At 41.1% G+C, this 27866-nt stretch overlaps 2 protein-coding genes across 7 annotated transcripts; one reads left to right on the top strand and one right to left on the bottom strand.

Moving 5' to 3' along the window:
• The first annotated feature begins 16 nt into the window (after positions 1 to 16).
• On the top strand, positions 17 to 27646 carry LOC5515799 (ubiquitin carboxyl-terminal hydrolase 40). 5 transcript variants are annotated; one of them, XM_048724093.1, is made up of 38 exons: positions 17 to 294; positions 421 to 485; positions 618 to 731; positions 1217 to 1342; positions 2691 to 2729; positions 2934 to 3080; positions 3531 to 3721; positions 3788 to 3860; positions 4474 to 4614; positions 4852 to 4920; positions 4989 to 5128; positions 5665 to 5816; positions 5912 to 5969; positions 6042 to 6138; positions 6339 to 6416; positions 6793 to 6886; positions 7038 to 7108; positions 7437 to 7574; positions 7846 to 7915; positions 8227 to 8267; positions 8385 to 8458; positions 8753 to 8840; positions 9155 to 9226; positions 9557 to 9611; positions 9691 to 9744; positions 9850 to 9938; positions 11089 to 11175; positions 11628 to 11664; positions 11941 to 12077; positions 15017 to 15091; positions 16114 to 16197; positions 23221 to 23315; positions 24930 to 24995; positions 25106 to 25175; positions 25413 to 25562; positions 26850 to 26957; positions 27093 to 27193; positions 27490 to 27646. In XM_048724093.1, the coding sequence occupies exons 1-38, from the start codon at positions 93 to 95 to the stop codon at positions 27563 to 27565; spliced, it is 3624 nt and encodes a 1207-aa protein (XP_048580050.1). In that variant the 5' UTR covers positions 17 to 92; the 3' UTR covers positions 27566 to 27646. The 5 variants fall into 5 exon arrangements, with proteins under 5 accessions (XP_048580050.1, XP_048580049.1, XP_048580048.1 ...); XM_048724092.1 differs by having other exon boundaries at positions 5894 to 5969; positions 8388 to 8458; XM_048724091.1 differs by having other exon boundaries at positions 5894 to 5969.
• Positions 12405 to 15491, bottom strand: LOC116620027. 2 transcript variants are annotated; one of them, XM_032385527.2, is made up of 3 exons: positions 13413 to 15486; positions 13170 to 13337; positions 12405 to 12908 (listed from the first exon to the last, which is right to left on the bottom strand). In XM_032385527.2, exons 1-3 carry the CDS (start codon positions 14293 to 14295, stop codon positions 12742 to 12744), a joined length of 1218 nt encoding a protein of 405 aa, XP_032241418.2. In that variant the 5' UTR covers positions 14296 to 15486; the 3' UTR covers positions 12405 to 12741. The 2 variants fall into 2 exon arrangements, with proteins under 2 accessions (XP_032241418.2, XP_048580054.1); XM_048724097.1 differs by lacking the exon at positions 12405 to 12908 and adding an exon at positions 12950 to 13069 and having other exon boundaries at positions 13122 to 13337; positions 13413 to 15491.
• Positions 27647 to 27866: the final 220 nt, after the last annotated feature.

Genomic DNA, 27866 nt, shown 5'->3' with positions numbered 1-27866 from the left:
CCTTTGCCATATTCATTGGAACGCCTGGAAGAAAAGTGATGTTGGCAAGTCAAAACACTGATTGGAATAATGATAGTTTGGTATAGTTTCTGATGTTCGGAGATTTGTTTTTGGACGAAAAGCCAAATGCATCGTGCGAGGAGAAACCACCAATCTCCAAGACAAGTGACAGCACATCAAATAGCCCAGCCCGTGAGAGAGGTTCTACGGGCTTCTGTGGCCTTCAAAACCAAGGGGGGACATGTTACTTGAATTCGCTTATTCAGACACTTTTTCTTACTCCGGAATTTACAGGTATTTTGGCTTTGTCTTTAATGATCTTTGAACCCCTTGTAGTAGTGTAGCTTACATTTTTAATTATCTTATTTTTTTCCTTTTTTTACTGCGTTTCCTGTTTCTTGTTGTTCTTGTTTTCTTCAGAAAATATATTAAAACTTGAAAAAGACGAACTCCTTGCTAATGATCAGAGCAAACTTGGAGTTAAGGTAATGATGATTGTTTTGCAGTGCAGTTGATCGCGTCAGATTATAATTTTATTGTAAATACTAATTGTAAAAAGAATAATTGTCATATGCCTAATGTCACAATGTCAATGTCTTCATATTATTTTACCTTAGACCAGGGTTATACCCCTTCAGCTACAAAAAGTGTTTGCTAAACTGCTGTTACTAGAGCAAGAAAGTACAAGTACACAGGATCTCACAGAAAGCTTTGGATGGTCTACTGCTCAGGTAAAAAAAACAATAGGTAGGTGACGACATGCTCCTTATCAACAAGTTATTTCTTCATGTGATGGATTTTTGTATGATAAAGCAGGGCAGATGATAATAGATATTTGATAACTTGTCTTCAAAATTGCTATCATTAACTTTTCCAACAACAGTGTTTATTTTCACCTAACATAATTTTTTTTCCATATCTATTCTACATATAGCCTACTTGCAGGAAGTCGGGTTCTGTCTTTAAATTAAGCTAATTGCAGTCCCGCTGGATGGAGAAAATAAGAGAGGGGGATTTTTCTCTGAGACACAGTTTCCGCACTGTATTTATAACCATTATCAAAAAGTGTTTCTGTTTGGTTCTAGTGAAATTAGATAATAAGCGAAGAGTAAACTGCACAATCTATGCACTCCCTTTTTCTAGAAACACCTGTTACACAGGCAACCTGTTCGTGGTCTGTATATCTGATGATGCTGGATGATTATGTTTTCTCTAGTCAGGACAGCAACATGATGTTCAGGAGCTCAACAGAATATTATTCAGTGCCATTGAGTCTTCACTCATAGGGACTTCAGGAGAGCATTTGATCCGCTCCCTTTATCATGGAACATTTGTTACACAGGTATGAGCTACATACACTACTATATTTTGATGTGTGCAAGATGCCTTGTGCTCTGTTATTTTGAGCCTGGGGTTGTCCTCAAGCTTTCGCTGCTATTTAATTTTGCTGACTGGGAAGTGGTAACCACTTTGTAAACTTCTGGCTGGTGAACACAATATGGTAGTTTAACACATTGACCCCTCAACCGGTTTGTAGCTCAGGTTCTTTGACAAACTTAAAATCGAACAAGAAAAAAAAAAGCAGAATCACCCCTCAACAAAACGCTCAAAATACCACACATGAAAAAGATCAGCATACACAGCCCAAGGTATACATAGATACCTTTATTCTGATCCTCTGATCCATTCCCATGGCCTCAAAACACAATGTACACTCCTTGAAGTTTTGTGAAACCACCTGGATGCCATTACGGATTACAAAGCATTCTGGGAGATCCAGGGAAAAATTTATGAGGGCAGGGCTCGTCAACACCCCTCTCCCCAAAGTCGGATGGTTTTTTCACCCCAAAGCAAAACAAATCAATTCCAGGTCATAACAGGCCCAGAATAGCAGAGTAAACAATTTTTAAACAAGTTGGTTTCAGAAAAGACAGCATTTAGTAGAGCTGTGATTAATTAGAAAATTATTTTCTCATCCAGGCAAAGCCAAACAAGATTATATAACTGAAAATATGGGGGAGGTATCTGTTTTCAGCCTGTTTTTTTTTTTGTAAATTCAGCTAAAAAATTGTTGCAAATTCAACTCATAAATATAGGAGTCAATGGGTTAATGAAGAAGTTTTTTTTGTTAGGCTCAACTTTTTTAGCCAACATGCAGAGGAATTTCTTACAGACAGAGAAAACCTTTGAAAACCCACAAAACCTTTGTTTTTATATTTTTCTATTAAGTAGAATTTTCTTGAAGGCAGAAAAAGATGGTCAAATATATGCCTGTCACAATGCATTCTAAGAAAGGTGGTCGATGAAGGTTTTCTTTATCCTATTTTTTGGATTGTTATCCTTGAGTCCAGTCCCTTGAATTTTTTACCAAGAAAATGATATTTATCAATATCATTTTGACAATCCTTACTCCATAAAGTTGTCAGGACAGTTTCCTGAGGCCTGGGTTGAGAAGTTATATTTTGTCGACATTTAAGCTCAGGAGATTGGGTAACCACTTCCCACGTTATCGAAATTAAATGAATTATAGTATTGTATTGGTGATTGACTTTAAACAAGCTGCTGTGTAATATTTTCTTGGTACCCAGTAAACAGAGCTCATAGGCAAGCCTTTGGTTTCGAGGAGTAAGGGGAAAATGTATTATTTACAGTATTATCAGAATTGTTTAAGTTGAAAACTCTTGTTGCAGGTTGTTTGCCAAGAGTGTCAGACAATCAGTGAAAGAGAAGTATGTTTTAGTGCCTTTTATCTTTTCTATTTGTCTAGAATAACAAAAATTTGATATTTTTTCAAACAATTCACATTTTTTTCGAGTACTCACAAGGTTTCAGCTTTTTTCAACAACAACATTTTCATTTCAAGTTCATTTAACTGATATTTGATATTTTTTCATAGCTGACAGTTCCATACATTTTGTTGTGTGGCTTTTCAGGAAGACTTTCTTGACCTCCAAATGGTTGTTTCTGGTAGTGGAAGTCTCGAGCAAAGCTTAAAGTTCTCATATCTTGATGCTGAGATTCTTTCTGGTAGCAATCAATACAGATGTGGTCATTGTGATAAACTTGTTGATGCAGCCAAGGCAAGCCACTGTATAAAAAGGATTACAATGAATAAATAACTTAAGCATATATTAATTTGATTTGTGACGAAGATTATGATACTGAGAGAGGTGATGGTGATGATAATGATGATTATGTTGATGGTTTTGAAAAAGGCAGATGACGATAATCATGATTGATATACTATGATGAAATGACGACAAAAGCACTGATGGTGATGGTGGTAATGTTGTTGATGTGATGATGATGCTATTGCTAATGGTAATGCTAAGAGGAGCGACGGTAATGATAACAATGTTAGGGATGATGGCAATGGTGCTATGAGAGTAATAGACAATGAAGATGGTGATGAGAACTAACAATTATTTGCAGTGATGATATTGATAGGTTGCACTGATAAATGACTGATGATGACAATGATGATTGTAATAATTATGAACCCTAAGAGTCATAGCTTGTTGTACTTTTAGTTCTCCAGACTGAGGGCTCTTCCACCAGTCCTTACATTCTCCTTGTTGCGATTCACTTACGACATTAAGACATTTGACAGAATCAAGGATACAAGAAAGTTTACATTTCCCATGCTACTTGACATGTCTCCATTCTGTACACACCCAAGCGAGAATGATCTTTATGAGCTGTTTTCAGTTGTGATTCACAGGTATGCAAAGTCTTAAATAAATTATAGGGGATCTTTTTATGAAGTGACTGGATGTTATTTTATCAGGGGGAGCTGTCACGGGGGCCACTACCATGCCTATGTCAGAGATGATATTGGACTTGGCAAATGGACTACACCAGTAAGAGTTCATTAAAGTATTCTTCAAGGCGATCATCAGGAAGGAGGGTTTAATGTGCACTAGGAATTTTATCATTTTAAGAATTGTCATCAAAGTGTACAGAAGTACGCAGTCTACCCCCTTCAGATGCCTGCACAATATTGCTGGGAGTCGATGATAATGAGGTCGATCAAGCAATTTCGGTCAACTTTGTTTTTTTTCAGGTTATAAGTTCTTGCTTTAAGAATAGAAATTTTCTTAAAGTGCAATCATTAGTGGCTTTATTAATTTCATCCTACATGTTTTTTTTTTAGTTTCAGTTATTTTGTCTGTGCAAAATGTAATTGTTAAATAAATAGAAAAAGAATTAGGAAGCACTATAACTGTTACTCAGTTTTAATTTGAGCTTCCCTCTAGCTTTCACTCTTTCCTCTCTACCTTGAGAGTTCAAGTTAACAGGATTCCATTGCATAACAAATTCATGGCACATAACTAATGGTAAGGCAAAACGATTTCTAAGAATCTCAGTCAGTATGGACTACTGCATGGAACATATTTACTTTTGAATGAAAAATAGAACATCATTTTTTGATAGCTAAAAAAAATTGATTGGTGTAAATCATTCTATTTTCAGGAAGAGGAAGAAATTCATTTGAGACCATCATCAACTGGTACTAGTTCTGATGATGTTGTAAGCTGTTCAGATCCTGTAGTGCTGCTGATGCGTTTGCTTCAGAGAGCTGGTGGGAAGACATCTATCAACAGGCTTTGTCAGGTAGGAGAATATTGGAAAATGGTGCTTTGGATAAAAGAGAAATATAAGCACATTAATGAGACTAGCTGCTGGGATTATCAGGAAGGTGGCAAATGACGAGGAACTGTTGTATGGAATGATTCTAGGAAGTCACTGCACACATGCTACACCAAACGATTGAAAAAAATATGCTGTTGGTTTTGTTAGTTTGAGAATTATTACTGCTATTGACTTAAAAACATTGTAATTTGGTTTTAGATTTTGCTCAAGGAAACAGGGCGAACGTGGAATAAGCGTTTCAAGACCCAGTGTGGACCAATTCGCAAGGTAAGCTGCCAGTAATAAATAACAAAATCAATGAAAGTTGTTGCTAGTTTTTTCTTTTTCCTTTGCAGTTTCTTGTTAGGTATTCCGACATCTTTGCTGTTAATGATGGCGAAGTTGAACTGGTCAGTTCTGACTATAACCCAGAAATGTTTGAGTGTGGAAACACGACACGACAAATGACAAGAAATACAGGTTCTCCACCTAAAAGGTAAAATTAGAAAAATTACCAATGCAGGACCACATATGTATTCTCGTGACAGAGATATATGTTCTTAAATCATAGTTGAATGAAGGAGATAGTTACAAAACCCGATGAACTTCAAAGGGTATAAACAACAGGTACTCCCTGCCTTGTCGCATGATCACGATCCTGCAAAAATCAAGCCAAGAAAACATGTGTTGCGGCATTAATACAAAGAGCAGAGGTTACATTCACTTATATTATATTATCTCATCCTGTACCCTCGACTTGTTCATTTACACAAGCACGTAACAGGGCAAGAAAAACAAGGGCAAGAAAAACAAACAAACAAATAAACAAAGAGTTCGACCTTTGAAGTTCGCCGAGTTTTTCGTAACCATTCCCCTCTATTAACTATTCTTGAATGTAGCACTTCTAGGGAGTTTTATTACCCAGCTACTTTCAGTAGCTATTTTTCGACGGCAGAGTCAGAATTTCATTTAGTTAGAAGTTCGGTTTTTCAAATTCAGCTATTACAGTCAATGCACTCAATGTTCTTATAGTTCTGATGTGAACGGCAACTGGTTTGACTTCAATGACCATCGAGTATGGTGCATCAACCAGTCTGATATTCAGCGACAATTTGCAGGGAAGGAGAGTGCCTACATGCTCTTCTACAGAAGAAAAAGTACGCACTCAACAGCGCCCAAAAAAGGTAAATTAAACGATTTCAGTATGACACTTTTCATACGCTTACAATAATACTAGCTTTGGTTTATTTCCCTCTAACAGAGAGTTTGCTGTCCTTAGTGCCACCCTGGCTGTTAGATGAAGTCGAGCAGTTGAACAAGGAGTTACACCATGCAAGGTATACAACCATGCGATGGATGAAATGCTTGATGTTTTACTCAAATTAAAGCTTACCAACCTTACTTTATAGGAAGGAGTACGACATACAACAGAACCTTATCAACGTGGCCGTTCACTTTGCTTCTGATTTCGCTATTTCTGATGATGGGGTTTTGACCCGGAGACAGGTAAACAGTCAATCGGGCTAGTACACTAGGTGCATAAATCACCATCGCAAAACGTGAAATAACCATGAACATTATGAAATAAACAATAGCCAACTAAGTGGTTATGGTAGTAACAAGAAAAGATTTATTTACTGATTCTATTTTGCTACAAACGACTGTTATCTTTGCAGTTTTATTCTGATCTCTAACTTTGCACCTAGGGTCTATCTGTGTCAGATGTTGTCACCGTTGACCGAAGAAAACTGGTCAGTGAGTTTATCAAAGAAGACGTTTACAAGGTAGGTGACTATCGCATCATACCATTCCTTGATCTACCTTACCAATATCAATAAACTATCAGTCATTTGAAATGTTGATTGTTCCATCTTAAATCAGGTGTTGTGTGAATATATGATTGTCACACAAGCTTTTATAAGATGCTCCTAAACTTATAAAATCAACATGACTTCGTTTAAATGCTTTCCCTGTATTCAACAAGCTTCATTGATGCACTTGGTTCTCAAGGGTTCCGTTGTAAGATATGTTACTACAAGTGTTTCTCGGCTCAAGGAGAACGTTTTTGGCTTCAGTCCTCTAGATATAACTCACATATCTGCCCCGTCAACATTTCCCCGAAACATTCAGAGAAGTGGTTGATACCAGCTGTTACTTTAGGTTTGTACGAGATCAGGCAGGGTGCTCGATCGCTGCAGAGTCCATTCAGCGAGAAGTCTTCCAGTAGGCCTTCATTTATACGAAGATGTGACCGGTATGACCCTCCTGAATGAAAACTAGACAAACATTTATCGCTGTTTTTAGGTTGCTTAGAATCTACGTGTTCATTAGCACAGATAATCGAACGTGATAATATCACAAGGTTTTTGACAATCGCTTATGCACGTTTTTTTCTTGTATGTTAGAGAAAAATGTTTCGTTATCAGAATGTGACAGCTGCAGTGAGTTGGAGGTGTTCGTATGGGATGGCAAGCAGGTTTGTAAGCAGGCGCTATTTGGGTGTAATTCACAAACACCATTGCAATATTTACTGGCGTACCTTCCCTTTTAATCCTGTTTTCTTTTTCATTTTGTATACTGGTATTGGTTTAAAATATCTTTCTGACAAGCTGCAGGAAAACTAGGTCTGCGTAGGCATTCTGGAGATATGAAAAAAAAACCCACCCCCACTCCACCACCCCCTTTTCTGACGTGCTTGGAATTGGCAAAGCATCGTCCATGTTGTCTGGGCGTCTATTGAAGTACTATGGAGCTAACAGAGAGGGTAAACTTTCGTAACTCGAAAATACCTTATTGTATTGTAGGTTGATGGATATACACCTGAGTGTGGGCTGGGGAACGAACCGGTTCTTCTTCACTTTGTCCACTGCAAGGAAGGGAGTAAGGAAACGTCGGAGACAACCAAAGCTTTCAAGAAATGTTCTACATTCATAGATCTCAAGGTAATACTTGACTTGTATCAAGTTTGATGGTTACGACAATGATAAATACTATCCATTAAATTAATTAAGGAACTGGCAGGACTACTCAGAGTTCACAAACTTTAGGGCTTTTTTCATTTCATACATTTTCAAATTCTTCACTTGCCGTGAACCTTTCTATGCCCTCCTACTAAATATCCCTATAAGAGTCATTAGAATTATCTTGCTCTCTAATCTTACGTCATAAACGAGAGTTTTTTGACAGGTTATTCAGCTGCCTTTTTATTTATAGAAATTTTCCAGTGATTTGACGGGTATAGCTTCTGGAAATCTCGATATTTCCTTGATCACATCTTCAGAAGGTAAGAGCGTCTGCTATTTTTAAGTATAATGATATGTTTGAAAGTGAAAAGGACGCCTAGGGTTTTGAGGTTATGTATCGGACACTCGGGGACCAACTATCCCGACACGTCCGATATAAGGCGAGTAAAAAGAGCTCCACTTAACTGGGATGGTTATTTTAGTTATTCCGCATGATATCGAGCTTTCTGAAATGTAGTCACTCTTAAAACGTGCAAGTGCTCCTTTGAAATAATGATGATGATGATGATGATGATGATGATGATGATGATGATGATGATGATAATGATGAAATGAGTATTTGTGTCTTCAGGTCCTGTAATAAAGAATAAAAAACTTCTGAGTAACGCTGAGGTACGTTACCGCGTAACTGTGTTTGTATTTTCATTCTATTCTCGAAAAAGATAAGAATCTTTGCGTAAAAATGCTTTATAACTGAAACTTTGTTTTAGATGTTCTCTTTTGAATCAGCAGAATGAATCCACAATCAAGGATTTGTTGCTTAGCAATGGGAGCCGACTGTTCATAAAGAAAGATATTTTAAGGTTTGTCTTCATTTTTCGTTTTTTGTTATAACTATGCTTTTGTAGCGATACTGCGCTTTCGGTGCTTTTTTAGTATCTTCAGGTCCCCCTTTACATTTGCCCGGAAGCCTGGATTTTTGTGTCGTTTTTATCGCGACAAATTCAGCCTCGAGGTATCGTAGCCTCCATCTTGGATTTGGGCAAAAGAAAAGAGCATAAAAGAGAAGAGGGAGGGGAGGGGAGGGGAGGATTAAATAACTCGCATAAGATGCGTCGGCCAATATAAAAACTTGGCTGTGGTGATGTTATTTCTAGAGAGAGTGAGACACAAGTGGGACCGTCACAGTCAAACTTTAACTCATCTACTTCGCATCTCACACTTGTTGTGGAGAATCGCTGTCTGGTGAGTGATGAACACCTATTCACTTCAACTAGCTGATAATGTAGATGTAGTACAAGTCCGCCTGGACCAGCTCTGATGCTTGTTATGTACACCACCATTTAGTGCCAGTGTAGGGTTAGGGTTATTTACACTTATGTCATCTTGTGGTAGATCTGTCGCATTTCAAGCAAACTCCTCTATTTGAAGTTGGCTTTACCTTGCCTGTAATAGTGATTTGGTTGTATCGTTATGATTGCCAAACCGAAAAGGGCTTGTGTGACGAAACACATGACAGGTGAACGTCCGATTGGTGGATTTTTCTGTTTTTTCAACAGGGAGACGTTTTCAGTAAAGTTCCTGAAAGCTCGTCTTTCCCAGTGATGTCTGTCGAATTTGAAAATTGCAAGGTTAGTTTCAAAGAAAATCCTTTGGAATATAACTCAGAAACAATTGAATCGAAACAGCGACACAGCAGAATACGCCGCCTCAACGTTCCCACTTGTAACCCGCCCGAGCTATGCTCGGTGCTATATTAAAATGCACTTCCGCTTTGTTCTTAGCTTAAAATCTAATCAAAACCAACTGAAATTTTTTAGTAAGTCAATTAAAAAAATTGAAAGCGTAAAAATACTCCAAATCGATACTTGTAGGTATACTTGTAAGTTTGCCAATGGATCAAACTGTCCATACTTTTGGTTTTCGCGCTGTAACTATCTTTTCATGCTGATTCTGTTTAGACGGTTTTCGAGTTGAAGCGCAAGATTGTCTCAACGATCAACGTCGATTTGTCAGGTAGGGTCTCCCTAAACGTTAACACCGCACAAGAGATGAGAGTATGGAAATACTTACTCCCTTTATGATTTGATTACAGAGTCCGAGTGTATACTCCGATATGACGATACGCCACTGGGGTGTGGCCGACCTGGTGAGTCTGATAGACCACACCTATAGTTATTTCGAATTCATCATCACTCATCACTTGAAATTAGTTATATTCGAGGTCCTTTTCTCAGTGTACTTTCTTCTTTAGTGTACGAACACGAACTAGTCGAGGAGGCTTGTATCTCTGATGGACAAAGGCTTCTGTTAGAGCCAGGGACTCCCCTCCAACCCGACCAGGTGACTATAGGAGGACCACAGTCCTAGCTATAAACAATAGACAGCGGCGTAGCCAGGAGTTTTAACAGGAGGGGGCATTTTCTCTTACATGATGATAATGTCTCATACATTTACAGTATGTTTGGCTGCTAATAGGGGGAGGGGGGGGGGCAACGTCCCTGATAGACATGCATTGGTATCCAGGCGCCTACAACCCTCTCCTTGGCCGCCAAAAAGTTGGTCATTTCTTATTGAAGAATCGTCCACTATTCATTTTTCCAATACCTTAACTACCCCCACCCCCTAAGGCGTACACGCCTGGGTATCTGTGATAACGCTCAGGGATTCCTTGTGCCAAAATCTAAGTTATGCATTTGCGTACCCTTAAAATGAGTACCCTCGAAAATAGCAAATTAACTTTTTTAATACAGCTCACCTATATACCCGCATCTAGTCTTTTGTACTTCTTTCCAGGCAAGCTGATATTTACCATTATTAGATGACATTTTATGTATTATGTATGGTCCATTTAAACACGAGGTTCCGCTATAAAAAAAAAAAGCTCCTCCCACCCCCGGGCTCAAGAACAATCAGTTGTCAATCAGCCGTCAATGAGTCAACATGTCAGGACAATTGCCCTTGAGCGCTAAATTCAAATTTCATATTCTAAACCAAAATAAATATAATTCCTAGAGTTATCTATCTAAATATGTTTCTATCTATCGTAAAATAATGCTATACCAAGCTGTGTGCGCTCTAAAATACGAGCATTTTCATCACAGCGCGAGAATAATTTATGCAGGTACGATAGATTATGGATAGCGCAAAATTTAAAATTTTGCACCAAAAACGTGAGTGGACAGCAAATAACAAATTTATCAACCTATTAACACAGCTGTCTTGTTACCTGTGCAAAAATAGTTTTATTCAAGCCGACTTGGGCTCAGAGATAAGCAATTTTACAGGAGACTTAAAATATGTGACCGTTAGCGTGGCAGTGTTCTGATTATAATTGCAAATTTGAGCCCAGGTGTGGGAGGAGCTTTCCCTTTTATAGCGGAACATCGTGTTTAAGGCCCGTAGCAGGGAATGGGGCAATGGGGGCACGTGCCCTCACTCATTTTCAACAATTAGATGGTATTTTATTATGTACGATCCATTTGGCTTTCAGTTAGCCCTGAGGTTCTACGTTATGGCCACAGGCCACCCACGGACCGAGCGAGAATTCATTGCAAACAAGACGAACACAGTCAAGCAGGTAGCCATCATTACATTGATTCGTTTTTTGGCACTTCTATAGACACCAAGCAAGGGCGTGTCTAAAGAAAAACGTAGTGGGGGGGGGGGGGGGGGCAGAGTAGTAATTCACTGACCACGGATAAATTGAGAAATTGAGTTCAAATCGTCATCCTTAGCTCTGGTAATATTTCACTAGAACCATCTAGGAACCTTTTCTATCCAAATGCATTCATCCATGCACTATCTTCCAACTACCAACAAAAGAGTCAACCGGAGGTGTAATCATCTCGTCGCATCAGCGGGGTGGGGTTCGGACCCCCTGGACCCTCCCCCCCTGGACACGCGCCCGCCAAACCCTTTCTAGCCATCTCACGTTTGACGCGTCTCTCTTTGGCCTAGTTATAGCGCTTTTTTTATCTCATTATATTTTCTCACATACTCAATTTTTTATTCTGTCAAATTCCATTTCAGTGTGTACAAGGATTGATAAAGACGACTGAACTTCAAGGTAAAGTAGTAGTTCTCATTTTAAAAACATGGTCAGATCTGTAAAGTGAAATGTTTCATTCAATTGTCTGGGGACTGGCGGCTATGAAAGACTAATTGGAGAGATCTGCGAAAGTGAAATGTTTTATTCCGTGGTCAGATCTGCGAAAGTAAGGTGTTTTATTCCGTGGTCAGATTTGCGAAAGTCAAGGGCTGTATACCATGATCAGGGGACTGGCGGCTGTGTAAGACTTATTGTTCAGGTCTGGAAAAGTGAAATTCTGTATTTAATGATCAGGGGAGTGGCGGCTGTGTAGAACTAACTGGTACGGGGAGCTCGCGGGTGAGCTGGATGACGAAGACGCCTCGCTTGAGGAAGAGAATATCAAAAGTGGTGACGCAGTGGTACTTGCAGAGGGAAAACTCCTACCGAAGGTAACGCAGGGCAGGGGGTTGGGGAAAGGGGATGGGGTGGGGTTGGTTAGGGGAGGAGGGGGGGGGGTCGAGGCAGTATTCCAATGGCACTGTTCATTTTTTTTTTCAATTGTAGAAAATCCACAATAAAATCACGGAGCTCTCCTGGCTGTCAAAAGTAATCACTGCATCCCCCTGTTATTTTTTTCTTAGAAATTCTTAGAATTTTCTTAGAAATATGCGTTTGTGGCACGCGCACAGGGGGCACCAAGGTATAATGTCAACTGCTCTAAATAAAATACATTTTGTTAAAGTAGATTTTTTAGAACCAGAAACATGACGAGCGAGTGAAATGATTTGCTTTTACTAATTGGTCACCGATCACTTGTTTGATAATGGTGAGGCAATCTAACATTATTAATATCCATCTCTGAAGCTGATATTTCGTGTTTTTGTACTAGGGTTATTATAAAAAGGCACCTATATGTTAGTGCCTACAATTAGGGTATTTGAAAGCGACAGCAATTAACGCTAGATCGGTGTGCATGCACACTAGCTCAAATGTACAAAATGGTTGGTAGTTCTGCTCGAATTGTCTGTATCATTTTATACTGAGAGTTACAAGGAAGTGTTGCAAAGTCTGTGGAGAGTTGCTAAGACCAGTTGCCATGGTGATGTCCACTTTTTAGAAGTCCAGGGCATCTTTGAAGTCCTCTCCGCCGTAGATGTCATCAGGTTTTGGTTTCCCCTGCGAGCCCTCAGGCTGGTCAGCGGTTGCCTTCGCCTTGTGTCGTAGTTTGTCGAGCCTCTTCTTGCGCTTTGACAGACGCTTCTCGTGAGCATCTTGAGATGCTATGCATAGGGAGACAAATACAGTGTTGTTGGTTCTGTGCAGTGATTGTCTTATGCTTACATATCTATAAGGAGACAAATATAATTTGACAAATAGACGGAAGGAAGGACGGACGATTAGACTGACAACTTGACACGTCAATACAACTACGACTTGACAACTACGACTTGACACGTCAATACAACTACGACTTGACAACTACGACTTGACACGTCAATACAACTACGTCAAAAGATCCAAAAGACAGGCAGGCCACTCACGTTTCTCAGCGAAGTCGATCTCCCACATGACGGCGGACTTGGCCCCGTTGCTGCGCAGTCTCTCATCCGGCAGGTCCGCGGTGTTCTTGCTCCGCTTGAGCTTTTCACGGAGCTTCTGGATCTTGCGCTGTTTTCTCTCTTGGCGCCGACGGTGAGCAGCTTCATTTGCTACGACGGAAAATGAATTGATAATAAATAAGATGCATGTTTATCACTCCGTGTTTTGTCGATTATTTGACTTACAGCTCTCGCCAAAGTCGACCTCCCAGGAGACTGGGTCGTCAATCAGGAAAGGTGCGGCATTCCTCGGCAGCCGTTTCCCTTCAGACGTCTCATTGTCCTTTGCCATTCCTTTGTTGAACCAGTTTTCCAGCACGTACTTCTTATCAGCTTGTTGCCGGCTGGTGCTTGCATAACCAATACCAGCTATACCTAGGTCGGGGGTGGGAGACCGGGCTCTGTCCCCTATTTGTGACGAGCTGCTGGCGTTCTCCCCGGTGGGGAAGGCAGCTAGAGCGTAGCTAGGAGAGAGGACTCGAGTAGGGCATGGAGTTGAGGTGGCGGGAGCATCACGTGGCGGGGCAGCCATGCGCTCAATGACGTCTTCCCAGTTCTGAACGCCAAGTAGTGTTGACATTGCACCTTCGCGCTGGTACGCACTGACGCATTGTGTCACAGGCGAATCATCCTCCGACCTAAACCTGTCAAGCGCGGATTGCATAGCCGAGACAGCTCTCGATACCGCTGGCGAATAGCCTTGCTTCTTGCTACTGACCAGACTTGTGGGACCTTTTGGTAGGCTAGGAAAGATCCCTTTATGTGTCTTCTCGTCCCGATCATCTGCGCCTTTAACCAAGATCAATTGCCCCTTATTAGGCTTGCTGAGTCGCGGGTACTTCTTGCTTTCACTCTGCTTTTCCACAGCATACACGGAGTAGTCAGGCGTTCCCTTCCCGGCATCAGGGATCTTCATATCCGAGGTGCCGACCTTACGGCTCGCTCTCATTTCCATTAGTCCCGCGGGTTCCCCCGCTGCTTGTCCCGGGGCTTGCGGTTTCTCACCCGCAAAACCGAAACCAGGGATACATGCCAAACAATTCGAAAAAAACTGACGCAAATTTTCCATTACGAATTTCAAAAGCTTACAGTTTACGTGCACACAAAACTACAGCGTGTCTAAAACGTTCTGTCGTTTGAGCTAATTTGCGCTACGTGACGTCACAGTCCATTATGGATGATGACATTCGTGTTCGCGCGCTCTCGCACTTCGCGCGCGGACTGTCAGTGTTCCTTTGGATGTCCGCGCAACAGCAAATAACTGGGTACGGGTTTTATTAAAGACGAAAATTTGGCAGAGTCGAATACCAGTTTTTTGTGCATTGTTCTCATAAGGATATATACACTGAATATCTCTTATTGACCGAATGCGTAGGCCTTACGGGAGCTTATGGACCTTAGCTCGCGCCGAGCCATAAAACAACGGAAAAATTCGAGGCTCCATTAGTTCACCAACAGCCTAAGCAATCGGATTCAATTATATTTTTATTAAACAGTTGCGTTGCGGTGTTTCTGAGCGGGTCTTGTGGATGTACGGTCTGCTACTCAGCCAAAGAGAGCGCACACCGTAGCTGTATTATAAATATTTGCTGTCTACTGGATAGGAGAGCCCGTATTCGAAAAAAACTGTGACCGAGGTCTGAAAAACGTTTACCGAGGCCTACCTTGTTGATAACTTGTATTTTTTTCCGACATTCAAAAGTTGTTTAAAGCGAAGAGATAGGAAAATACGGTATGTGGTATAAGTAAACGTAAACATTCAGTTTATCAGGTAAACTGCTTTTTTACAGGGTTTTATAAGATTATCGCTTCGACTGTCACCAGAAAATGAAGATAGTTCTGACGGATTGCACCGGGAGAGTCAGGTAATCGATCAAACGGCATCGAAGCATGACTGTTTTTGCGACCATTTCTGATTACTCCATGTATAAAGTATGTCTCACACATGAAATATGGCAAGCTTTTGCTGTTTGTGATCGTCCATTATGCAACGTCGGATCCAGGGGCCTCGTGGGCTCAACTGGCTTCTTGCACTAAGAAATCACGTGACTTTTTGTGTGGCAAACACGCGCGAGCTCCGGCTTTTGGCGGCAAAATAGCAACATCACAAAGCAACTAATTCACGCTTACGAATCAGCTAGAAATATTTTTTCCCAATAAGGCTTATTCTCATTGAAATATTTCGCTTTTACACCGCTCTCTGGCGTGACAGCACACCCATCTCTGGCTTTAGTTTGGCTTGAATTTGCCACCTAGTGACAAACCGACATGGGCGCGCGCACTCTGTTTAGCCCGACATAGACAAAGACATAACGACGTAAGAGAAAAAAACATGTTTTTTCTCTTATGCCGTTATGTCCATGTCGTTATGTCGGGCTTGTGTCAAAATGTCAAACCATTCATAATTGAAAATAAGGAGGTCAGAGTGCGCGGGTCGTTATGTCACTAGTGTGCACCAGGCATTAGTGAAAATCGCCTATAGAGGACTTTAGATGACTGTGTTGTTGTTGTCATAGATTGAACCTTTGGAAAATAACATAATCCGCTTTAGTGAAGAAGGTGATCGTGCCTACAAAATACAAAACTGCAGGTTTTGTCTTGTGACACATTGCCATCCTGAATAACAGTATCAGCTTTCCTATCATAACAGTCTCCACCTAGGCGCAGGCATTCCACTTTGGGTTTTGTGTTGGCCAAACGACAGTAGAGCCCAGTATGTAAATACAAGAGGAGAACATTTTATCACAATGCCGTCTTATTGGGCGGTCGGCCAAATGCAATGTTAGCTTTTTAACTGACAAGACGTTTTGTTACCCTCAACCAGGCAATAAGTGTGCCGATTTGTACTCTCTACAATACAAGATTTGATATTTCTGTCTATGTTTAGTTTTCAGGCTCTTTAGGAGATGTCGAGATCTCTCAAGATAGCACGTTACTTCAACTAAAGGAAGAAATAATGCGCCTTACACAGGTACAGTTCTAACTAACCTATCTAACGAGAGACCTTGCACATGTTCCTATCTAACGAGAAACCTTGCACATGTACCTATCTAATGAGAGACCTTGCACATGTACCAATCTAATGAGAGACTTTGCACATGTACCTATCTAATGAGAGACCTTGCACGTGTACCTATCTAACGAGAGACCTTGCACATGTTCCTATCTAATGAGAGACCTTGCACATGTACCTATCTAATGAGAGACCTTGCACGTGTACCTATCTAATGAGAGACCTTGCACATGTACCTATCTAATGAGAGACCTTGTACATGTACCTATCTAATGAGAGACCTTGCACATGTACCTATCTAACTATGATCCTTGCACATGTACCTATCTAATGAGAGACCTTGCACATGTACCTATCTAATGAGAGACCTTGCACATGTACCTATCTAACGATGGACCTTGCACATGTACCTATCTAACGAGAGACCTTGCACATGTACCTATCTAATGAGAGACCTTGCACATGTACCTATCTAATGAGAGACCTTGTACATGTACCTATCTAATGAGAGACCTTGCACATGTACCTATCTAACTATGATCCTTGCACATGTACCTATCTAATGAGAGACCTTGCACATGTACCTATCTAATGAGAGACCTTGCACATGTACCTATCTAACGATGGACCTTGCACATGTACCTATCTAACGAGAGACCTTGCACATGTACCTATCTAACGAGAGACCTTGCACATGTACCTATCTAATGAGAGACCTTGCACGTGTACCTATCTAATGAGAGACCTTGCACATGTACCTATCTAACGAGAGACCTTGCACATGTACCTATCTAACGAGAGACCTTGCACATGTACCTATCTAATGAGAGACCTTGCACATGTACCTATCTAATGAGAGACCTTGCACGTGTACCTATCTAACGAGAGACCTTGCACATGTACCTATCTAACGATGATCCTTGCACATGTACCTATCTAATGAGAGACCTTGCACATGTACCTATCTAATGAGAGACCTTGCACTGGTACCTATCTAATAAGAGACCGTGCACATGTACCTATCTAATGAGAGACCGTGCACATGTTCCTATCTAATGAGAGACCTTGCACATGTACCTATCTAACGAGAGACCTTGCACATGTACCTATCTAATAAGAGACCTTGCACATGTACCTATCTAATGAGAGACCTTGCACATGTACCTATCTAATAAGAGACCTTGCACATGTACCTATCTAATGAGAGACCTTGCACATGTACCTATCTAATAAGAGACCTTGCACATGTACCTATCTAACGATGGACCTTGCACGTGTACCTATCTAATGAGAGACCTTGTACATGTACCTATCTAATGAGAGACCTTGCACATGTACCTATCTAATGAGAGACCTTGCACATGTACCTATCTAATGAGAGACCTTGCACATGTACCTATCTAATGAGAGACCTTGCACATGTACCTATCTAATGAGAGACCTTGCACATGTTCCTATCTAATGAGAGACCTTGCAGGTGTACCTATCTAATGAGAGACCTTGCACATGTACCTATCTAATGAGAGACCTTGCACATGTACCTATCTAATGAGAGACCTTGCACATGTACCTATCTAACGATGGACCTTGCACGTGTACCTATCAAATGAGAGACCTTGTACATGTACCTATCTAATGAGAGACCTTGCACATGTACCTATCTAATGAGAGACCGTGCACATGTACCTATCTAACAATAATCCTTGCACATGTACCTATCTAATGAGAGACCTTGCACTGGTACCTATCTAATAAGAGACCGTGCACATGTACCTATCTAATGAGAGACCTTGCACATGTACCTATCTAATGAGAGACCTTGCACATGTACCTATCTAATGAGAGACCTTGCACATGTACCTATCTAATGAGAGACCTTGCACATGTACCTATCTAATGAGAGACCTTGCACATGTACCTATCTAATGAGAGACCTTGCACATGTACCTATCTAATGAGAGACCTTGCACATGTACCTATCTAACGAGAGACCTTGCACATGTACCTATCTAACGAGAGACCTTGCACATGTACCTATCTAACGAGAGACCTTGCACATGTACCTATCTAATGAGAGACCTTGCACATGTACCTATCTAATAAGAGACCTTGCACATGTACCTATCTAACGAGAGACCTTGCACATGTTCCTATCTAATGAGAGACCTTGCACATGTACCTATCTAATGAGAGACCTTGCACATGTACCTATCTAATGAGAGACCTTGCACATGTACCTATCTAATGAGAGACCTTGCACATGTACCTATCTAACGAGAGACCTTGCACATGTACCTATCTAATGAGAGACCTTGCACATGTACCTATCTAATGAGAGACCGTGCACATGTACCTATCTAATGAGAGACCTTGCACATGTACCTATCTAATGAGAGACCTTGCACATGTACCTATCTAATGAGAGACCTTGCACGTGTACCTATCTAATGAGAGACCTTGCACATGTTCCTATCTAATGAGAGACCTTGCACATGTACCTATCTAATGAGAGACCTTGCACATGTACCTATCTAATGAGAGACCTTGCACATGTACCTATCTAATAAGAGACCTTGCACATGTACCTAGACCTTGCACATGTACCTATCTAATGAGAGACCTTGCACATGTACCTATCTAACGAGAGACCTTGCACGTGTACCTATCTAATGAGAGACCTTGCACATGTACCTATCTAATAAGAGACCTTGCACATGTACCTATCTAATGAGAGACCTTGCACATATACCTATCTAATGAGAGACCTTGCACGTGTACCTATCTAACGAGAGACCGTGCACATGTACCTATCTAACGATGGACCTTGCACATGTACCTATCTAATGAGAGACCTTGCACATGTACCTATCTAACGAGAGACCTTGCACATGTACCTATCTAACTATGGACCTTGCACATGTACCTATCTAATAAGAGACCTTGCACATGTACCTATCTAACGATGGACCTTGCACATGTACCTATCTAATAAGAGACCTTGCACATGTACCTATCTAACGAGAGACCTTGCACATGTACCTATCTAATGAGAGACCTTGCACATGTACCTATCTAATAAGAGACCGTGCACATGTACCTATCTAATGAGAGACCTTGCACATGTACCTATCTAACGAGAGACCTTGCACATGTACCTATCTAATAAGAGACCGTGCACATGTACCTATCTAATGAGAGACCTTGCACATGTACCTATCTAAAAAGAGACCGTGCACATGTACCTATCTTATGAGAGCCCTTGCACATGTACCTATCTAATGAGAGACCTTGCACATGTACCTATCTAATAAGAGACCTTGCACATGTACCTATCTAATGGGAGACCATGCACATGTACCTATCTAACGATGGACCTTGCACATGTACCTATCTAATAAGAGACCTTGCACATGTACCTATCTAATAAGAGACCTTGCACATGTACCTATCTAATAAGAGACCTTGCACATGTACCTATCTAACGATGGACCTTGCACATGTACCTATCTAATGAGAGACCTTGCACATGTACCTATCTAATGAGAGACCTTGCACATGTACCTATCTAATTAGAGACCTTGCACGTGTACCTATCTAATGAGAGACCTTGCACATGTACCTATCTAATGAGAGACCTTGCACATGTACCTATCTAATGAGAGACCTTGCACATGTACCTATCTAATGAGAGACCTTGCACATGTACCTATCTAATGAGAGACCGTGCACATGTACCTATCTAACGAGAGACCTTGCACATGTACCTATCTAACGAGAGACCTTGCACATGTACCTATCTAATGAGAGACCTTGCACATGTACCTATCTAATGAGAGACCTTGCACATGTACCTATCTAATGAGAGACCTTGCACATGTACCTATCTAACGAGAGACCTTGCACATGTACCTATCTAATGAGACCTTGCACATGTACCTATCTAATAAGAGACCTTGCACATGTACCTATCTAATGAGAGACCTTGCACATGTACCTATCTAATAAGAGACCTTGCACATGTACCTATCTAATGAGAGACCTTGCACATGTACCTATCTAATAAGAGACCTTGCACATGTACCTATCTAATGAGAGACCTTGCACATGTACCTATCTAATGAGAGACCTTGCACATGTACCTATCTAATGAGAGACCTTGCACATGTACCTATCTAACGAGAGACCTTGTACATGTACCTATCTAACGAGAGACCTTGCACATGTACCTATCTAATGAGACCTTGCACATGTACCTATCTAATAAGAGACCTTGCACATGTACCTATCTAATGAGAGACCTTGCACATGTACCTATCTAATAAGAGACCTTGCACATGTACCTATCTAATGAGAGACCTTGCACATGTACCTATCTAATAAGAGACCTTGCACATGTACCTATCTAATGAGAGACCTTGCACATGTACCTATCTAATGAGAGACCTTGCACATGTACCTATCTAATGAGAGACCTTGCACATGTACCTATCTAACGAGAGACCTTGTACATGTACCTATCTAACTATGATCCTTGCACATGTACCTATCTAATGAGAGACCTTGCACATGTACCTATCTAACGATGGACCTTGCACGTGTACCTATCTAATGAGAGACCTTGCACATGTACCTATCTAATGAGAGACCTTGCACATGTTCCTATCTAATGAGAGACCTTGCACATGTACCTATCTAATGAGAGACCTTGCACATGTACCTATCTAACGATGGACCTTGCACATGTACCTATCTAATGAGAGACCTTGCACATGTACCTATCTGACGAGAGACCTTGCACATGTACCTATCTAACGATGATCCTTGCACATGTACCTATCTAATAAGAGACCTTGCACATGTACCTATCTAATGAGAGACCGTGCACATGTACCTATCTAATGAGAGACCTTGCACGTGTACCTATCTAATGAGAGACCTTGCCCATGTACCTATCTAACGAGAGACCTTGCACATGTACCTATCTAATGAGAGACCTTGCACATGTACCTATCTAACGAGAGACCTTGTACATGTACCTATCTAATGAGAGACCTTGCACATGTACCTATCTAACGAGAGACCTTGCACATGTACCTATCTAACGATGATCCTTGCACATGTACCTATCTAATGAGAGACCTTGCACATGTACCTATCTAATGAGAGACCTTGCACATGTACCTATCTAATGAGAGACCTTGCACATGTACCTATCTAATGAGAGACCTTGCACATGTACCTATCTAATGAGAGACCTTGCACATGTACCTATCTAACGAGAGACCTTGCACATGTACCTATCTAATGAGAGACCTTGCACATGTACCTATCTAATGAGACCTTGCACATATACCTATCTAATGAGAGACCTTGTACATGTACCTATCTAATGAGAGACCTTGCACATGTACCTATCTAACTATGGACCTTGCACATATACCTATCTAATGAGAGACCTTGTACATGTACCTATCTAATGAGAGACCTTGCACATGTACCTATCTAACTATGGACCTTGCACATATACCTATCTAATGAGAGACCTTGTACATGTACCTATCTAATGAGAGACCTTGCACATGTACCTATCTAATGAGAGACCTTGCACATGTACCTATCTAATGAGAGACCTTGCACATGTACCTATCTAATGAGAGACCTTGCACATGTACCTATCTAACGAGAGACCTTGTACATGTACCTGTCTAATGAGAGACCTTGCACATGTACCTATCTAACGAGAGACCTTGCACATGTACCTATCTAACGAGAGACCTTGCACGTGTACCTATCTAATGAGAGACCTTGCACATGTACCTATCTAATGAGAGACCTTGCACATGTACCTATTTAATGAGAGACCTTGCACATGTACCTATCTAATGAGAGACCTTGCACATGTACCTATCTAATGAGAGACCTTGCACGTGTACCTATCTAATGAGAGACCTTGCACATGTACCTATCTAATGAGAGACCTTGCACATGTACCTATCTAATGAGAGACCTTGCACATGTACCTATCTAACGAGAGACCTTGTACATGTACCTATCTAATGAGAGACCTTGCACATGTACCTATCTAACGAGAGACCTTGCACATGTACCTATCTAACGAGAGACCTTGCACGTGTACCTATCTAATGAGAGACCTTGCACATGTACCTATCTAATGAGAGACCTTGCACATGTACCTATCTAATGAGAGACCTTGGACATGTACCTATCTAATGAGAGACCTTGCACATGTACCTATCTAATGAGAGACCTTGCACATGTACCTATCTAACGAGAGACCTTGTACATGTACCTATCTAATGAGAGACCTTGCACATGTACCTATCTAACGAGAGACCTTGCACATGTACCTATCTAACGAGAGACCTTGCACGTGTACCTATCTAATGAGAGACCTTGCACATGTACCTATCTAATGATAGACCTTGCACATGTACCTATCTAATGAGAGACCTTGCACATGTACCTATCTAATGAGAGACCTTGCACATGTACCTATCTAATGAGAGACCTTGCACGTGTACCTATCTAATGAGAGACCTTGCACATGTACCTATCTAATGAGAGACCTTGCACGTGTACCTATCTAATGAGAGACCTTGCACATGTACCTATCTAATGAGAGACCTTGCACATGTACCTATCTAATGAGAGACCTTGCACATGTACCTATTTAATGAGAGACCTTGCACATGTACCTATCTAACGAGAGACCTATGATGAAATCCACGTAAGAAGCATGCATTGGGCAAATTTGGGATCGGTCAATGGAATGCGGTAGATAACAGGTTCTTTATGTTGTTCAATTTAACAAAATTAACAAAAAAAATAAACAATTTATCCCGCCCCGACTTGCCGCGCTAATTTAGGAATGTCTACGTATACTTGAAAAGGAAATAAATTTAGATTGAATTATCCTGTCATCGGGAAACGGCAGTGATACCCTTCCGTCTGTAATTTTAGAGTATGAACATACCTTCACCGCATCACCTCAGAGTACAGGAAGTCATACATGGAGTACCCGGCCGGGTCTTGCGAATGCCTGGACACACCTTGAGGTATCTTGAAACGTGTTGACATAGACATCTTTCACCGGAAAAGGGCGAATATCTGACATCTAGAAACACGAGGCATCAAAGCAACGCTAAAGCCTAGGACAAACATCGTTCTTTTATGTACTGTTCCAATACTGCACAGAGCAAAGGAACATTGAACGAATTGATAAATTTTACATGCATTTATACAAAAAATGGTGTCTTAACTTGGCCTTACAGTCTCAAAAAATGGGAGGGGTCTGTACAGGACCCGAAATGATCCCAGGACCTGAAACGATCCCAGGACCCGAAATGATCCTCAAAAGTACCCCAACTGATACCGGGACCCGAAATGATCCCCAGGAGTCCCCGAAATGAACCCCACGGAATTGCAGTAATAGACAAACAAAAGGAATGTGGAAGGATTGGCTTTCAGTTTTAAAAACATATGAAACATTTTAGCGTCATTTTTGTTACTATCCACCATAGTATTTAGATTTTTATATACGACTGCGCTGGAAATACAGCTTTCGACAGCTTGGTTGAGTCAGCAATTGGGGCCAAATAAAAATTCTCGTGATGGTAATTTGAAGAACCAGGCGTGAATAAATCATTTATACATAACAAGCCATAAAAGAAAGTCTCCACAGATAAGACATGCCTCTGCTTCCCCGTAGGAAAATGTTTGTTTGTGTTCGGTGAATGAAAGACCTATCATAAAGAGAGATAGAGAGAAATCATGCAGTGGTGTACGCACTACTACATAAGGAAATTCAAAACTCACATATTGCTTTCAACAAAATCTCTTAATATTTTGTAACGGTAGTGAAAGGGTTGTTCGAGTGCATTACTCAGTGTGCTTTTGTCATTCCATCTTCTCGGCCAAACCGGCTGTCGGTAAATATTCGCTCGTGTGAACATGGATTTCGTGATGAAATACACGTTTGGTTGTCAAATGAATATAGATTTTTAGGGGAGATGTTTACCGGAAACGAGATTTATAGTGTCAGAGTCATGTGTTGGAACTGCAAATGTTTCGAAGGTCAAAAGTTTGGTTGTTCTGAGCTAGGCTGTGCTTTGGCTGTGCTATGTTTATGTTGTACTTCTTTCAGTAGCAATGAAAAGTAGTGTATTTGTTTTGGACTCTGTTTATGGGTTTACCGCCGGGGCAATGTAATAAATAGAAGTATTGTATTGGAATTTAAGTTTTTTAAGTCATGTTATTTAGAAATAGATTCGCTGTCAACCCTTAATTATGCTTTAAGAATTGGAAGTGCTTTCTTCTGCTTTCCCTTTGTCCATTACCGCAATTCCGTGGGGTTGATTTCGGAGACTCCTCGGTATCGTTTCGGGTCCCGGGATCAGTTGGGGTACTTCTGGGGATCATTTCGGGTCCTGTACAGGCCCCTCCCATTTTTTGAGACTGTAAGGCCAAGTTAAGACACCATTTTTTTGTATAAATGCATGTAAGAGAGAGAGAGAGAGAGGACCCTGCAAATGGCTGCCGCGCCAGAGGGGGTAAAATACCTGGACATACATTGAGGTGTCAAATCATTTCAGTCATTATGCCCTAGGGAGCGAAAAGACCATTTTTCGAAAGGGATTCTTGTACTTTTACCACTATACTTCTTGTTTCAGATATCATAAGCTGAAGACATCAAGTGAGCTCAGTGTGCAAATACTAAAAGAGGAAGAACACTTAAGGTACACTTGTATTACTCTCAAATTATTTAGTGTATGCGGTGAAAAAAGTAACCTAAAAACCTTTCGCTGGATGTCTTGTACTTGAATACTTTAATTTTGAATACTTTCAGCCCGTCAGCGATCCTATTGAATTTGCGGAGACGTGTACCGAGTACAAGAACTTACTCACGATCAACTCAGGTATGTTTATCTTCTGAATTCCATGTATTTGCATTTAGGACGGTACATGAAGGTATGATACCTAATCACATGTCCTAAGAAGTCACGAGGGAGTTGCATCATCTTAGCCGATATTGGTGTACCCAGGGGATGTCTCTAGGCCCTCTCAAACATTCTGTGTAGAGCCGATCAACTCATTCTGAGTATAATGTGAACTTGTGTCTGTTTATTTTCTACACTTCACCTCGTTATCATCAGGTGATCTTCGATCCAAAAGAACGCGCCACACCGCAAGCTCTTCGGCAGTACATCGGAAGTCGACTCGCCCTAAATCCAGACAACATACGATTTGCCAAGTACTTAAGGCAAAAGCACGAGTGGCTGGAGCTCAGTAAACCTCTCAAGAAGGTAAATTATCTCAGGGTCCGGTATCCATCGTATCACGTGCTCTGATAGTCTCCCATGAGCCCCTACGATCAGGACCCCGACCCTAATCCCTATACTACGATCAGGACCCCGACCCTAATCCCTATACTACGATCCGGACCACGACCCTAATCCCTATACTACGATCCGGACCACGACCCTAATCCCTATACTACGATCAGGACCCCGACCCTAATCCCTATACTACGATCCGGACCCCGACCCTAATCCCTATACTACGATCCGGACCACGACCCTAATCCCTATACTACGATCAGGACCCCGACCCTAATCCCTATACTACGATCCGGACCCCGACCCTAATCCCTATACTACGATCCGGACCACGACCCTAATCCCTATACTACGATCAGGACCCCGACCCTAATCCCTATACTACGATCAGGACTCCGACCCTAATCCCTATACTACGATCAGGACCCCGACCCTAATCCCTATACTACGATCCGGACCACGACCCTAATCCCTATACTACGATCAGGACCACGACCCTAATCCCTATACTACGATCAGGACCCCGACCCTAATCCCTATACTACGATCAGGACCCCGACCCTAATCCCTATACTACGATCAGGACCCCGACCCTAATCCCTATACTACGATCAGGACTCCGACCCTAATCCCTATACTACGATCTGGACCCCGACCCTAATCCCTATACTACGATCCGGACCCCGACCCTAATCCCTATACTACGATCAGGACCCCGACCCTAATCCCTATACTACGATCAGGATCCCGGAACCAGACCGATCCTTGCGTATGATCTTTTTCTATTTTGACAAAAAAAAAATGATGATAAATGTGTTATTTATACCAGCTTAATTTGGGTTTATATCGGGAAATACTGTGACCTTGCTTGGAAATTTTTTATACGTATTCTGTCGTACAAGTCAACGCAGTACCATCTACTGAGAAAAGCCCGTGAACCGTTTTTTGTCAGAGACAGGATAACGATATAACAATCTATTTTAAATATACTTTGTTTATTCGAATATTCTTACAAGTATAGTTCAGTATTCATGATAAATAAATAAAAGAGTTCAGCACAAGTCCGGTTGCATAAGTGTTGTAGAACGTATTGTTCTTGAAAAATGCGCACTATCAAAAATTCATCTTGAAATATTAGTTTAACTATTTAAACTATCTAAACAAGGCACCGGGTAACTATTTAAACAGAAACATAGGGACAATCAATTCCGTGACAATGATTAACTAGACCTTGACTTTTTATTACCACAACAGGATTCTTGTCTTGAAGCAGATGGTGAGAAGTATAAAAGAAAGACAAAAGAAGTCAACCTTCGCCACTCCCCGTTCCATCTTCAGGATGGTGACATCATCGGCATCAAGGCATGTATTTATTAGGAGTCATTTTTTTTCCAAATGGCTTGAGTTACCTGCACGCGAGTTATTTGGTGCTGATGCCCTTCTTATGGTACTTTAGGAATATCAAGGGAACTTCTACTATCGTATCTTTCTTTTTAGGAAATCGGACAATTCGGTGATGACAATAACGATTTCAGCACTGCAGAAGATGACGATGCAAGAAACCGACTAAGGCATATCGAAGAAGAAAATTTAAAACGGTGAGATATGCCCATTTCTCCTTGGTGGTAGCCATCACTGCTTGATGTGTTTTACATCAAATTGACGGGAATGCTTAACATTTTAAGTCTTTAAAAAAGGAAATTAAAAATATGTTTTTAGCTAAACGGTACAGGGAAGTGTTCTGTAGCTCCTTGTCTTCGAATTCCGAAAATGACTTGAAAAGCTTATTTCCCTTGTATCCCTGGGTTTTCATTTGATAACAGATGAGTTTATTTCCTGCGTGAGTATAGGGCTTATACAGGTCTTTACTGATTGATTTCCTGTTCTCATCTAGACAACGCGAGAGAAGGTCAGGTCGGTCAAGAAGACAAGAAGAAGTTCTTCGAATACACGTAGATGACTTTTCTTAAAACACAGCATTGTCACTTTGGAACATGATTTTGATGTTAACACGAAAATTATAATTAATAAATTTTATTTTTTCCTCCTTATCTTAAGGACTCCAATTTTCCTGAACTTTTGCATGCCCCCTCCCTTCCCCTCTGAGGACTCCAACTCCTGAACTTTTGCATGCCCCCTCCCTTCCCCTATGAGGACTCCAATTCCTAAACTTTTGCATGTCATTCCCTTCCACTCTGCGGACTCCAGTTTCATGCCATTCCCTTCCCCTCTGAGGACTCCAATTCTTGACCATTGCATGCGACCCTCCAT

Source organism: Nematostella vectensis, chromosome 2 (assembly GCF_932526225.1).
Source record: "Nematostella vectensis chromosome 2, jaNemVect1.1, whole genome shotgun sequence".
NCBI lineage: Eukaryota > Metazoa > Cnidaria > Anthozoa > Actiniaria > Edwardsiidae > Nematostella > Nematostella vectensis.
Note: the sequence above shows the minus strand (reverse complement) of the source record. Positions and strands in the feature narration are given on the sequence as shown.